This window comes from Dermacentor variabilis, unplaced genomic scaffold, assembly GCF_050947875.1.
Source record: "Dermacentor variabilis isolate Ectoservices unplaced genomic scaffold, ASM5094787v1 scaffold_19, whole genome shotgun sequence".
NCBI lineage: Eukaryota > Metazoa > Arthropoda > Arachnida > Ixodida > Ixodidae > Dermacentor > Dermacentor variabilis.
In genome coordinates, this window is record NW_027460357.1 from 1,983,955 (window position 1) to 1,996,675 (window position 12,721).

At 51.5% G+C, this 12,721-nt stretch overlaps 1 protein-coding gene across 1 annotated transcript; it reads left to right on the forward strand.

Moving 5' to 3' along the window:
• Window positions 1–3,528: 3,528 nt before the first annotated feature.
• Window positions 3,529–9,114, forward strand: LOC142568489 (uncharacterized). Its single transcript, XM_075678407.1, has one exon. It carries the CDS (start codon window positions 3,529–3,531, stop codon window positions 9,112–9,114), a length of 5,586 nt encoding a protein of 1,861 aa, XP_075534522.1.
• Window positions 9,115–12,721: the final 3,607 nt, after the last annotated feature.

A 12,721-nucleotide genomic window follows, 5' to 3' on the forward strand; every position in this document is an offset into this window, starting at 1 on the left:
CTTTGGCTCTTTCATTTCCAGTATGTCGTTCACTCGACCAGGGTCTAGGCGGAGGCCTTCTGTGCTAAGGATGTGCCCTAGGTAGCGGACTTCGGGCTGCAAAAAGGTGCATTTCTTGAGGTTTAGCTTGAGGTTGTTTTCGAGACAGCGTGCCAACAAAAGCGACAGGTGGTGGTCATGCTCGTCCTTCGTGCGGCCCCAAAGTAGTATGTCATCCATTACCACGGCTACGCACGGTAAGCCTTCCAGCAAGCGATGCATAGCTGCTTGGAATATTTCTGGAGCTGACGCAATGCCGAAGGGCATTCGAAGAAACCGATATCGCCCATACGGCGTGCTCATCGTACATAGTTTAGAGCTTGATTCAGAGAGTTTAATTTGCCAAAATCCTGATGCTGCGTCGAGTGTTGAGAAGTACTTAGCACCGGACAGTTGCGAGGCTGCGTCTTCTAGGGTTGGCATTGGGTAATGTTCGCGCAGCAGCACTTTATTAAGCGCCGTAGGGTCCAAGCAAATTCTAACCTTGTCCTTCTTAACAACTGTAACCATATGGCTAGACCACTCCGTAGGCTCGGTTACCTTTGTTATGACGCCTTGTGCTTCCATACGCTGTAGCTCAGCCGTGACTTTGTCCTGAAGAGCAACAGGAACTCTTCTTGCTGGAACGACGACGCCCACAGAGTGTGGCTTGAGCTTCATGTCGTACTCGAAATCTTTTAGCTGCCCGAGTCCCTCGAAGACGTCTGCAAAAGGCTGCGCTGGAGGGTACAGTTCATGCTGTATGTGTTGCATACGGTATATGAAGCCGAGACTTTCAGCTGCTGCGCCACTCAAAGTGGCAGGGACGTCTTGTTCGACAATAAAAAACGTTTGTTCCTTGGTTCTGTCATTTGCTGAAAGTATCAATTGGACTTTCGCATGCGCGGCTGTTGTGTGGCCAAAAAATGCTGTGAGCTTGACATTGCAGGCTTGTTGAGGCTTTTTTGGCAGCTTTGCAACGTCGCTTCTTGAAATGACACAACAATTGGCGCCTGTGTCTAGCTTGCACATGATGGGATGGCCCTCGATGTCGACCGTTGCGCTCCAGTGATCGGTGGTTATCGCACCGATAGTCAACGTTTGCAAAAAAAATTCGTCGTCTTCGGTTCGTAACCCTCGCATTTGTTGGTTGGCACTGCGCGGAAAGTTGGACGACTTGCATGCTCGAGCGAAATGGTTCAGCCTTCCGCACTTACGGCATGTTTTTCCTTTTGCAGGGCACGTGTCACTGCGGTGCATTTTACCCCCGCATTTGTAGCAAATGTTTTTTCTTGTTGCTACCGCGTTTACTATGGTGCCTTCGATGGCTCCCGTAGCTTCACTTATCTCACGAAAGTGCTCTTTGCCTTGTTCTTGCGCGCGGCAAATATCGACCGTCTTTTGGTACGTCGGGTTTTCCGCGATCAGTCTTTGCTGTAGGCTCTTATCCTGAGTGCCCAAAATAATTCTGCTACGCAACATGCGGTCTTCAAGTTCCCCAAATTCACAGTTCTTCGCTAACACACGCAGTTCTGTTAGCCATTCGTTAAACGTCTCGCCTTCTTTTTGGTTCCTTGAACCAAAACGAAATTCTTGGAATGTTAAGTTCGTTGCAGGCTTGTAATGCTCCTCAAATTTCTTAATCAGAACTTCAACGTCATTCCTGTCTTCCGCTTCCTCGAACTTGAAGGTACTGTACGACTTCCTAGCCTCTTCGCCTATGGTAACTAGCAACGTGGCTGCTTGAACGTCTTTTGGCTGCTTGTTCAATTGCGTAGCAGTGGAAAACAGCAGAAACTCACTTTTCCAAGTTTTCCAGGCAATCCAACGGTCGTGCGATGCATCCATAGACTTCGGGGGCGGTAGTAGAGCGGACGCCATCGACATATCGGCTGGGTTCCGCTGCCTCCATGTAGACAGGCCAGCAGTTGGGCGAACAACGAGTTTATTGCGGTTGGGCAAGTTCATATATACAGAAGCCAACGTGACGTAACAGATCACGGGATTACTGGTGCGCCGTGACGACTGCAGATTCAGCCGTGCTACATCTTCCAGTTTAAATTTGTAAGCACTAGCTCCTTTCCCCCGTGGGTCTCTTTCATGCTCTTTTTTTCTTCAAATACAACCTCGTCCTTGCCTTGGAAAGATTCGGCTGTTACTTTTTGGATGTAATTTATTGCTGCTTCTCCTTCCAGTCTGTTTTCATCTTCGTCTAGGATATGTGTTCTGTGCGCATCGCGAATGCACGGCCAGACTTTTCTTTCAAGAGGGAAGCGAGCCTTCCTTACTTTTATTGCTTTCTCTTTCACTGGCCCCCGCGGACTCCGAGCTGTGCGCGAAAGAAAGGACCCCGCTCCCTCCGTTCGGTTCCTGGAAGTGACCCAGTGACGACGCTTCGGGCTGTCGGGTGTTGTTTCCCGGGCCTGGGGGCGGCGACGGGGATGGAAACCGCGGTTGGAAAAGCGCGGGACGGGCAGACTCGCCCCACCGGCCCTAGAGAACGGACCACTTTTTTACGGGGCTAAAACTGAACGTGTTGTGTATTTTTAACTTGCCTTTTTGACCTTCTCAGTGTAATTGAAGTTTGTTTTAAATGTTCAACTGCGTTCGACCCGTTATCTAGCTGGACAGCGGACGCTTTGATCCCGTCAAGTGCGATCCGCGAGGCCAGCATAGTAAAAAAGTGAAGTCGACTGCCATCGGCCGCCAACTCAACGTCCGCTGCAGTGGAATACGTCGCACGGCAAGACCTCCGGTTTGACCATGACATCCGCCTACTGCAAGGACACGGCATCGCCTACAAGTTGAGCAGCTGACGGCACACAGGGCAACGACAAGGTGGGCTCGTTTCAAATTTGATCGCGCAGCTTAGCAGGCTTCACCACATACGTCCGCTTTGAGTGAGATACGTCGTGAAGCACGCACGCCAAAATGGATCAGGACAAGCTGACGCCTGAAACGTCTCAAGTTATGACAGGGGAGCATGAAGTTTCACCGGCAAATATTCGACCACGAAGAGCAACTACGTTTTCCATGAAAGCTAAAGAAACGTATGAAACGAGCCGCGATGAGCACTGCCGGAGAGTAGACGCTGCCTGGAAGAACGTGGAGACAGCTATTTTCAAAGTATCATGTGCGAAAGAGGAAGACGTTAACAGCGCCGCAACGCAGCTTCGCGCAAGCTACGAGCGCTACGAGCACGTCGCCGCCAGATACGCTACCTTCCTCGCCAAAACGAGCAGATCTGAAACCCAGCAGGAATTAGAACTTCAGAAAACAATCGACGCAGATCGTTATGTGACTGTGAGCGACAAATTACGTGAGGCTACAGAACGAGAACGCGACCGCTTACAAGAGGTAATGTCGCAGCACTCTCTATCGGCCCACTCAAGCGTTTCTTCGAGGTCACGACGATCGGGCTCGTCAACAATCAGCCTAGCCGCTGTACAAGCACGCGCACAAGCTGAAGCCGTCCGGGCCAGAGCAGAGTTTGGTCGCAGAGAGGCCGCGATGCGCATTGAGAAGGCAAGGATAGAGGCTGAATTGGATATTTTGCAGCATGAAAAAGAAGCGGCAGCTGCAAACGCACAGGCGAATGCGCTCGAGGCAGCCGTGGAGCAGGATGGCGGGGAGCGCATGCGCACGCTCCCTCCTGTGGACCGAACGCTGCAGACTAGGAGTTACATCGATGAACAGCAAGCCCTACGCAACTCTGCGCTTGTGTTAACCGAGGTGGCTGTCACCAACTCTAGCGGCGACGTAAACAATGCTCACACGGCGCCGGGTGCCCACACGGCTGCGTATAATTCAATGTGTCTGCAAGCTGATGAACGGCCACCTGACTGCCATGCTGCCCCTAACAACTCAAGTTATGAGCATGCTGGAGCTACGAGTCGTCCTATGAACTTACGAGTTGATCCGCATCCGCTTGTGCACGCCCCAGCACACAACAGTTCAAGCTCAGAGCTAGCCGGTGTCCTTAAGTTCCTGTGCCGCAAAGACCTTGTTTCAAGCGGTCTTATCAAGTTTGATGATCGACCTGAGAACTTTCGCGCTTGGAAATCATCGTTCAAGGGTGTTGTCAGAGATCTAGGTCTTTCTGCCCAAGAAGAGCTAGACCTTCTCATCAAATGGCTTGGCCCTGAATCGTCACGTCAGGCTCGGAGGTTGAAATCAGTGCATGTCGATGACTTTTCAACGGGCTTGAACGTTGTGTGGAAACGGCTCGACGACGTCTTCGGGCGCCCTGAGGCAATTGAGGATGCACTACTGAAGCGGCTGGAAGACTTCCCGAAGATATCTCACCGGGAAAATACCAGACTCCAGGAACTTGGCGACCTCCTGCTAGAACTCGAGGCTGCGAAAACTGACCCGTATCTTGCCGGTCTTGGCTATTTGGATACCGCAAGAGGGGTCAACAAAATTGTATCGAAGTTGCCATCTGGACTTCAAGAAAATTGGATGTCGGCGGGATCGAAATACAAGAAAGATCATGACACTGCATTTCCACCCTTTTCTTTCTTTAGCAAATTCGTTAGAGATCAGGCCAGCATGAGGAACGACCCGAGTTTCATCTTGAATCCACAAAATGCCTCGTCCGAATTCAATCAAAGGAAGGAAGACAATGCTACGAAGACCACGCGGCAAAGATCATCTGTGTCAGCGAGGAAAACAGAAGTGGATCCTGCTTCTGCCAAGATTAATCAAGGTGCCACTGCTAACGAACAGCAACCGGAATCGAGGGACTTGAAAAGGTGGTGTCCATATCACAAGAAACCTCACCCCTTGGAAAGGTGTCGCGCCTTCCGTGAGAAAACCTTGGAAGAGCGGCAATCTTTCATAAAGAAGCAAGGGATCTGCCTACGATGCTGCTCATCCAAGAACCACATGCAGTGGCAATGTCAGGCAGTTGTGATATGCCTCATATGCGACAGCGCCGACCACGCCACAGCGCTTCACCCAGCACCGCCAACCTCAGAGCCGTCAAGGGCTAGTGGGTCTGATGACAGTACGACAGATGACTCAGAAAGAAGAGTCACATCTAGGCGTACCGAAGTGGCAAACGCTGGCAACAGCACAAAGTCGTGTGCTAAAATCTGCCTCGTAGAGGTGACCCATGAGACTCAGCCTGAGAAGACAGTCAGAGCGTACGCGATTCTTGACGACCAGAGTAATCGCTCGTTGGTTAGGCCAGAACTCCTCAACGATTTCGGAGTGAAGGGGACGTCTACGCAATACACGCTCCGCACTTGCTCCGGCAGTACTGAAGTGATTGGAAGAGTCGCTCATGGTTTTTTCGTGCAGAGCATGTCAGGCGAAGTCAAGTTTCCTCTTCCGCCTCTCCTCGAGTGCAAGGCAATTCCAGAAAACAGAGATGAAATTCCGACACCTGACGCTGCAAGGCACTACCCGCACTTGAAGTCTGTAGCAAATCACATTCCGCCTCTTGAGGAGGCTGGAATACTGCTCCTCCTTGGCCGGGACATCCTAAGAGCTCACAAGGTTCGTCAGACAATCAACGGACCCCACGACGCGCCGTATGCTCAGAAGCTTGACCTCGGATGGGTCATTGTCGGCGACGTTTGCGTTGGTCGAACGCGGGAAACGGGCAGCGTCAACGTGTTCAAGACCCATGTGCTGTACAGTGGGCGACCATCTCTTTTTGAGCCGTGCCAAAGACATTTCTTTGTTAGGGAGGCGCCGATTCTCTACTCTGCGGATAAGGTCTCAAAAGATTTACGATTGGCAGCAACATTGGATGACACCCTGGCCCCGAATCTTTTCGAAACAACAGAACTTGACAAGCAGCGTGCTCTCTCCATGGAAGACAAGACATTCCTCAAGATAATGAATAGTGAATTCACCCAAGACAAATTAAACAATTGGGTCGCCCCTCTCCCCTTTCGCACACCGAGAAGTCGGCTTCCGAACAACAGAGAACAAGCTCTGTCTCGTCTGCTCTCGCTACGGCGTTCCCTGCGAAAAAATCCTGAAACAAGGGAACGTTTCGTGAACTTCATGAACGAGCTCTTCATCAAGGGTCATGCGGAGGAAGCTCCACCACTTCACGTGGACGAAGAATGTTGGTATCTGCCCATATTCGGCGTTCACCACCCCCAGAAGCCTGATCAAATCCGAGTCGTATTTGACTCCAGCGCTCAGTATGAAGGGGTATCTCTGAACAACGTTCTCCTGACCGGCCCTGACCTGACGAATAACCTTGTGGGGATTTTGATACGCTTCCGGCAAGAACCAGTTGCGGTTACAGCAGACGTCCAGCAAATGTTCTACAGCTTCATGGTTCGCGAGGACCATCAGAACTACCTGAGGTTCCTCTGGTTTAAGGACAACGATATATCCAGAGAAATCATAGAGTGCCGAATGAAGGTTCATGTTTTCGGCAACAGCCCATCGCCAGCTGTTTCAACGTATGGCCTTCGACGGACTGCCCAACAAGCTGCCCCAAGATTTGGTGAAGATGCCAGGAAGTTCATTGAAAGAGATTTCTACGTCGATGATGCGCTTAAGTCTCTTCCGAGCGAAGAAGATGCCATTAGTCTGCTGCAAAGAACGCAGAAAATGCTTGCAACAGCTAACATAAGGCTTCACAAGATAGCTTCGAATAGGCAGAATGTGCTGAATGCATTTCCTCGAGAGGACCACGCCCAGGGACTGAAGAACCTCGACTTCGGCACAGACGCGTCGCTTACGCAGAGAAGTCTCGGTCTACTGTGGGACATAGGCGACGACAGCTTCGTCTTCAGGGCTCCTCGTCAGGACAGGCCATATACGCGGCGAGGAGTGCTGTCGACCGTCAACAGCCTTTACGATCCACTAGGGTTTGTGGCTCCAATAACGGTTCAAGGCAAGTACCTTCTCCATGACCTCGTGACGAAGGGCTATGACTGGGACACGCCGCTTTCGGACGAGAAGAAGCAGAGATGGGACGAGTGGAAGAACTCTCTCCAGACACTACAGCACCTTCACGTGCGAAGAACGTATACGCCAGTCTCGACACTTGAAGCCGGAAGTAGGGACATCCATGTATTTTCAGACGCGTCCACAAGGGCCGTCGCAGCTGTGGCATACCTACGCGTGACTGACAAGCAAGGAAACAGACACGTCGGATTTGTCATGGGAAAGGCCAAGCTTGCTCCACAACCAGAACACACCATCCCAAGGCTTGAGTTGTGTGCAGCAGTGCTTGCTGTAGAGATGACCGATTCTATATTACGAGAATTGGACTTCCAGCCGAACTCGGTCACGTTCTACACAAATAGCAAAGTGGTCTTGGGTTACATATACAACGAAACACGAAGGTTCTACGTGTATGTGGCCAACAGGGTGCAGCGGATACGTAGCAGCACGCAACCTGAACAATGGAAATACGTTCACACAGACGAAAATCCAGCAGACCACGCCACTAGAGCGATTCCAGCGGCACAGCTTAAGAGCACGAACTGGTTGTCCGGACCTGATTTTCTCTCACGACGAGAAGAGGAAGCACGGTCGTCGAGCTTCATCCTCCTAAATCCTGACGAAGACAAAGAAATACGCCCTGAAGTCTGCACTCTGGCGACGGAGGTGAACAAACGACAGCGACTCGGAGCCGAACGCTTTCATAGGTTCTCGAACTGGAAATCTCTCACTCGTGCTGTAGCAAGCCTGATCCAGGTTGCCCATCGCGCAAAGAACGCATCACAAGGAGAGGTAGCTCCCGTTGAGGCGCTCTCCAAAGCCAGGCTCGTCATCATTCGCGCAGTACAGCAGGACGCATTTTATGAAGAGATATGCTGTATCCAGAGAGGAGAGCAGGTTCACAAGACAAGCTCGCTTCGAAGGCTTGACCCATTCTTAGACGCCAACGGCTTGATCCGCGTCGGCGGCCGCTTGAACAGAAGCGACCTGCCAGACGATGAGAAACACCCTCTCTTAATGCCGGGTCGGCACCATGTGGCAACGCTTCTCGTGCGCCACCACCATGAATGCGTGCAACACCAGGGCCGACACTTCACAGAAGGAGCCGTACGAGCTGCTGGGTATTGGATCGTCGGAGGTAAAAGGTGCATCTCATCCGTGCTGCAAGCATGCATTTCATGCAAGAAGCTGCGAGGGCGCTTTCACGACCAGAAGATGGCTGACCTTCCGGCAGACCGAATCAGCACAGATCCTCCTTTCACGAATGTTGGAATCGATGTTTTCGGTCCCTGGATGATTGCCTCTCGCCGAACGAGAGGTGGTGTTGCAAACAGCAAGGGCTGGGCAGTCATGTTCACTTGCTTAAGCATTCGCGCAGTGCACATTGAGCTGATCGAATCAATGGATACGTCGAGTTTCATTAATGCCTTCCGAAGGTTCCTAGCAGTGCGAGGCCCCATCAAGCTAATACGCTCTGACTGCGGGACCAATTTTATCGGAGCTTGCAGAGAACTTGGAATCAGCGCAGAGGGCATTCATCGCTCACAAATAGGCAAGTTCCTCAGCGGAAACGGCTGCAAATGGATATTCAATCCACCGCACGCGTCCCATATGGGCGGTGCGTGGGAGCGGATGATCGGCATTGCACGCCGCATTCTTGACTCAATGCTCATGCAGTCACGTCATCAACGACTCACGCATGACATTCTTGCAACCTTTTTGGCAGAAGTTGCAGCCATCATTAATGCCAGGCCCATAACTCCTACTTCGTCTGACCCCGAAGATCCCACAATCCTAACTCCGGCGACACTCTTAACCCAAAAACACGGAAGCGCATCTGTAACAACTGGGCAGTTAGATACAAGCAACCTCTACAAACGGCATTGGCGTCTCGTGCAAAACCTGGCTGACGAGTTCTGGAAGCGCTGGCGCACAACGTATGTCACTACTTTGCAGCAACGCCGAAAATGGCAAGCAGCAAAACCCGACCTCAAAGAAGGCGACGTCGTTCTACTCAGGGATAAAGAAGCGACCCGCAACGACTGGCCCGTAGGAGTGATTACGCGAAGCCTGCTCAGCGCAGATGGAAGGGTGCGCAAGGTCGAGCTGAAAACAGCCAAAGACGGGGTTGTGAAAACATTCTTCCGACCAACAACAGAAGTTGTGCGTTTGCTGTGACCGTGATATAGTGGTGGCGTCTTAACAACGAAAGACACCAGACGGGGAGTGTTCTGTGCGCATCGCGAATGCACGGCCAGACTTTTCTTTCAAGAGGGAAGCGAGCCTTCCTTACTTTTATTGCTTTCTCTTTCACTGGCCCCCGCGGACTCCGAGCTGTGCGCGAAAGAAAGGACCCCGCTCCCTCCGTTCGGTTCCTGGAAGTGACCCAGTGACGACGCTTCGGGCTGTCGGGTGTTGTTTCCCGGGCCTGGGGGCGGCGACGGGGATGGAAACCGCGGTTGGAAAAGCGCGGGACGGGCAGACTCGCCCCACCGGCCCTAGAGAACGGACCACTTTTTTACGGGGCTAAAACTGAACGTGTTGTGTATTTTTAACTTGCCTTATTGACCTTCTCAGTGTAATTAAAGTTTGTTTTAAATGTTCAACTGCGTTCGACCCGTTATCTAGCTGGACAGCGGACGCTTTGATCCCGTCAAGTGCGATCCGCGAGGCCAGCATAATATGTTGTTGTATTGTTGTTGACTTCCTGCCTAATAATTTTATGTGATTCCAAAATATTCTAGGTGCGGCCTTCTTTTTCTCACGTATTTCTGACAACCAACTTTCACTTTCACCTTTTAATTTTGCTTGCACCAGTATTTGAACCATAGACTTTTTCTCCCGGTATATTTCCCATTTACTGGTTACTTCATCCTGTGGCAACTGCGCCTTCTTTGCCTGCCTGTGCTCTCGAGATGCTTTCTGTCGTTCGGCGATCGCTTCTCGTATCTCCTTGTTCCACCAGCTTTTCGGTTTCTTTTTTCCTTTCCAATGAACATGTTGTTTCTCTTTCCGTATTTGTGTCGTTACTACACTTAGAAGCTCACCATATTCCCACCCCTTACTTGGCGACTTGCCAATTTCTTCCTCCACTCTAGTGACTATATTTGCTATTTGTTCAGCGTTCAAATTTGGACTGGCCATTTTGCTTTCGTTGCTCTCTTTCCCAACTACATATCCCATTTTCAAAATGATGCGTTTATGGTCACTCCCTATGCTGCTAGACCCTTCCTCATCGATGACCATTTCTCTCAACTTATCATGAATTCCTTCTGTCATCAGACAGTAATCAATGGTCGATTGCCGGTTTCCCACTTCCCACGTGATCTGTCCTTCACACTTAGGCCCTGTATTCACGATCACGAGGTTATGTTGCTCGCAAAGGTCTAGCATTGACTTCCCGTTATTGTCGGCATAGCCATCTAAATCCTGTATGTGGGCATTCATGTCACCTAATAGGACTATCTCAGCACCATTACCGAAACCCCTAATATCAGCGCTTATGCATTCCACTAACTCCTTATTCTTCTCTGTGCAATTTATTCCGGTCCACAAATACGCAACTCCAAGCCAAGTTTCTTTCCCACTCATTGTACCTGATAACCAAAGATGCTCTTGACATTGTGAATTTACTCTTTTCCATTTGGCTCCCTGATGGATGAGCATTCCGACTCCCCCTCCCTTTCTTTCCGACTTAGTTCTGTTGCACCCTTCCCATACATAATTCTCAATAACTGGCGGCTCTTCTGAGTCTCTAAGGTGCGTTTCTGTAACCGCATACACCCCTATTTGTTCTCTATGTAACTGCTCCTCAATCTCTGCCCACTTTTCCTTTCTTCTGCCGCCCTGCATGTTTATGTAGCCTATTGCATGGCGAGCTCTTGTTCTTGCTTTCCTCCTTTTTCTCTTATCGACGGCGATGCTCTTCTGATGTTCCCCTAGGGGACCTTCTTTATTACTACCTACTCTGACCTCCTGAGCGCCCGCGGGCCCCCTAAAAAAGCAACAGCGCGACCCCCAAGTCGCCAGCCCACTTCTCGTGCTAGCCTGTAATTGAAGTGGATCCCATCTCGTTTAAAACCACCACAACTTCTCACTTCCCTGTTTACTTCGACAACCTCGAAGCCTTTCTCTCGGCTCATTTTCCATATTGCCTCATTGGCAGCCATTACGGCTCTTTGTACGTGACTGTCACGCACAGGCACCTCCGGCACCGTGCACACCACGATCTGCACCTGAGGGGATAGCTCGCGCAAGTCGTCCACCCCCTTCGCCAAGCGCTGGGCTAGTCCTGGCCCTTTCCTGTTCAGGACGTCATTTAGCCCACCTGCTACTACGACAAGGTTGCGCACGTGGGCATTTTCCGTGAGCTTTTCTTTTGCTCGCTCCATGACAGAACCCAGTGTCTGCCCTGGAAATGTCCCTACCGCCACTCTTTTGTCGCCTTTCACCCTCTCCACAATTGCTTTTGAGCACCCAGCCATGTTTGAGTCGCCAGCGATAATCACCCTTTCACTCTCTCCTACCTCTCCCTGCTTCCCGGCTTCCTGTGGCTGCAGCGTCGCCTCACTCGGGGCGTGTTGCGCTGCTTCGCTATAGCTACGCCGATTCACCGGCGGCGAGCTGGCGACCGCTTGCTTTGGCTCCCTGCCTCCCACTTCGCCCTCGCTTTGGTGTCCTGACCCGACATTATCCGCTGCCCGAGTCTCAAGAGCGTCGAGCCGCCATTGCAGTTCGGCGCTCCTTTCTTTCGCCTCCCCAAGCTCGGCCACAGTCCTCACCAACTGCGCGGCCTGGGCCGCCTCCACCTTGACGAAGCTACGCCGATTCACCGGCGGCGAGCTGGCGACCGCTTGCTTTGGCTCCCTGCCTCCCACTTCGCCCTCGCTTTGGTGTCCTGACCCGACATTATCCGCTGCCCGAGTCTCAAGAGCGTCGAGCCGCCTTTGCCGTTCGGCGCTCCTTGCTTTCGCCTCCCCAAGCTCGGCCACAGTCCTCACCAACTGCGCGGCCTGGGCCGCCTCCACCTTGACGAAATTTTCAACCTTCGCCTGCAGTGCTACCCGCTTCTCCTGCTCCTCCCTCAGGTTTGCCTTAAGCTCTTCAAACTTAGCCGCCCAATTCCTTTCCAGTTTTTGGACGGCTTCCCTGACGCCCTCGCACGACCTGCACGTGAAGCTAGACCCCTCCGCGCCTGCTAAATTCTGAACCAAATGGTTCATGGGGCTTAGCGCCATCTGTATGTGGTGGGAACACTTCCGGCGGAAGAAAAAATAATGTGACGCCATGTCTGTTAAAAGCAGAAGTGACGTCATGTTGTTTTCGAATTAAGGCGCGAAATTTGTTTTGTTGTCCTGCCTTTGGAGCTATATATTCAAATGCCCCGCCATTCGACTTGATGGGCGTTTCACGCTTTCAGCGTGGAAAGGGATGCAGGAAAAGGCCAGCCGTACAGTTGTCGAAATCGCATCCCTGCCCAGAACATACTTTCTTTGGAGGCCGACGAAAGCTTTAGGTGTAGAGTGCTGATCCTGTTGTCGGATGCCAAGCCCGTCGGCCAGCGCAGTCGCGCGAAAACAACTACACAATTATCTGGCGGTCGTAACTCACTACTTAATTTTTTGACTGAACAGATTAAGAAGCGATGAAGCTACCCACGTCACCACATTCAGACAAACTTCGACAAGCAAGAAAGCACAAACTGTGAGGGGGGCGTATTTCAACAGGTGACCTTTACGAGTGCGCCTTTGTGCACAGTTCAAGCATTGCGAGTGATAGTGGCGTC

Excerpts from the sequence above, each read along its gene's own strand:
- LOC142568489 (XM_075678407.1), top strand. The coding sequence starts at position 3,529 with ATGCGCATTGAGAAGGCAAGGATAGAGGCTGAATTGGATATTTTGCAG.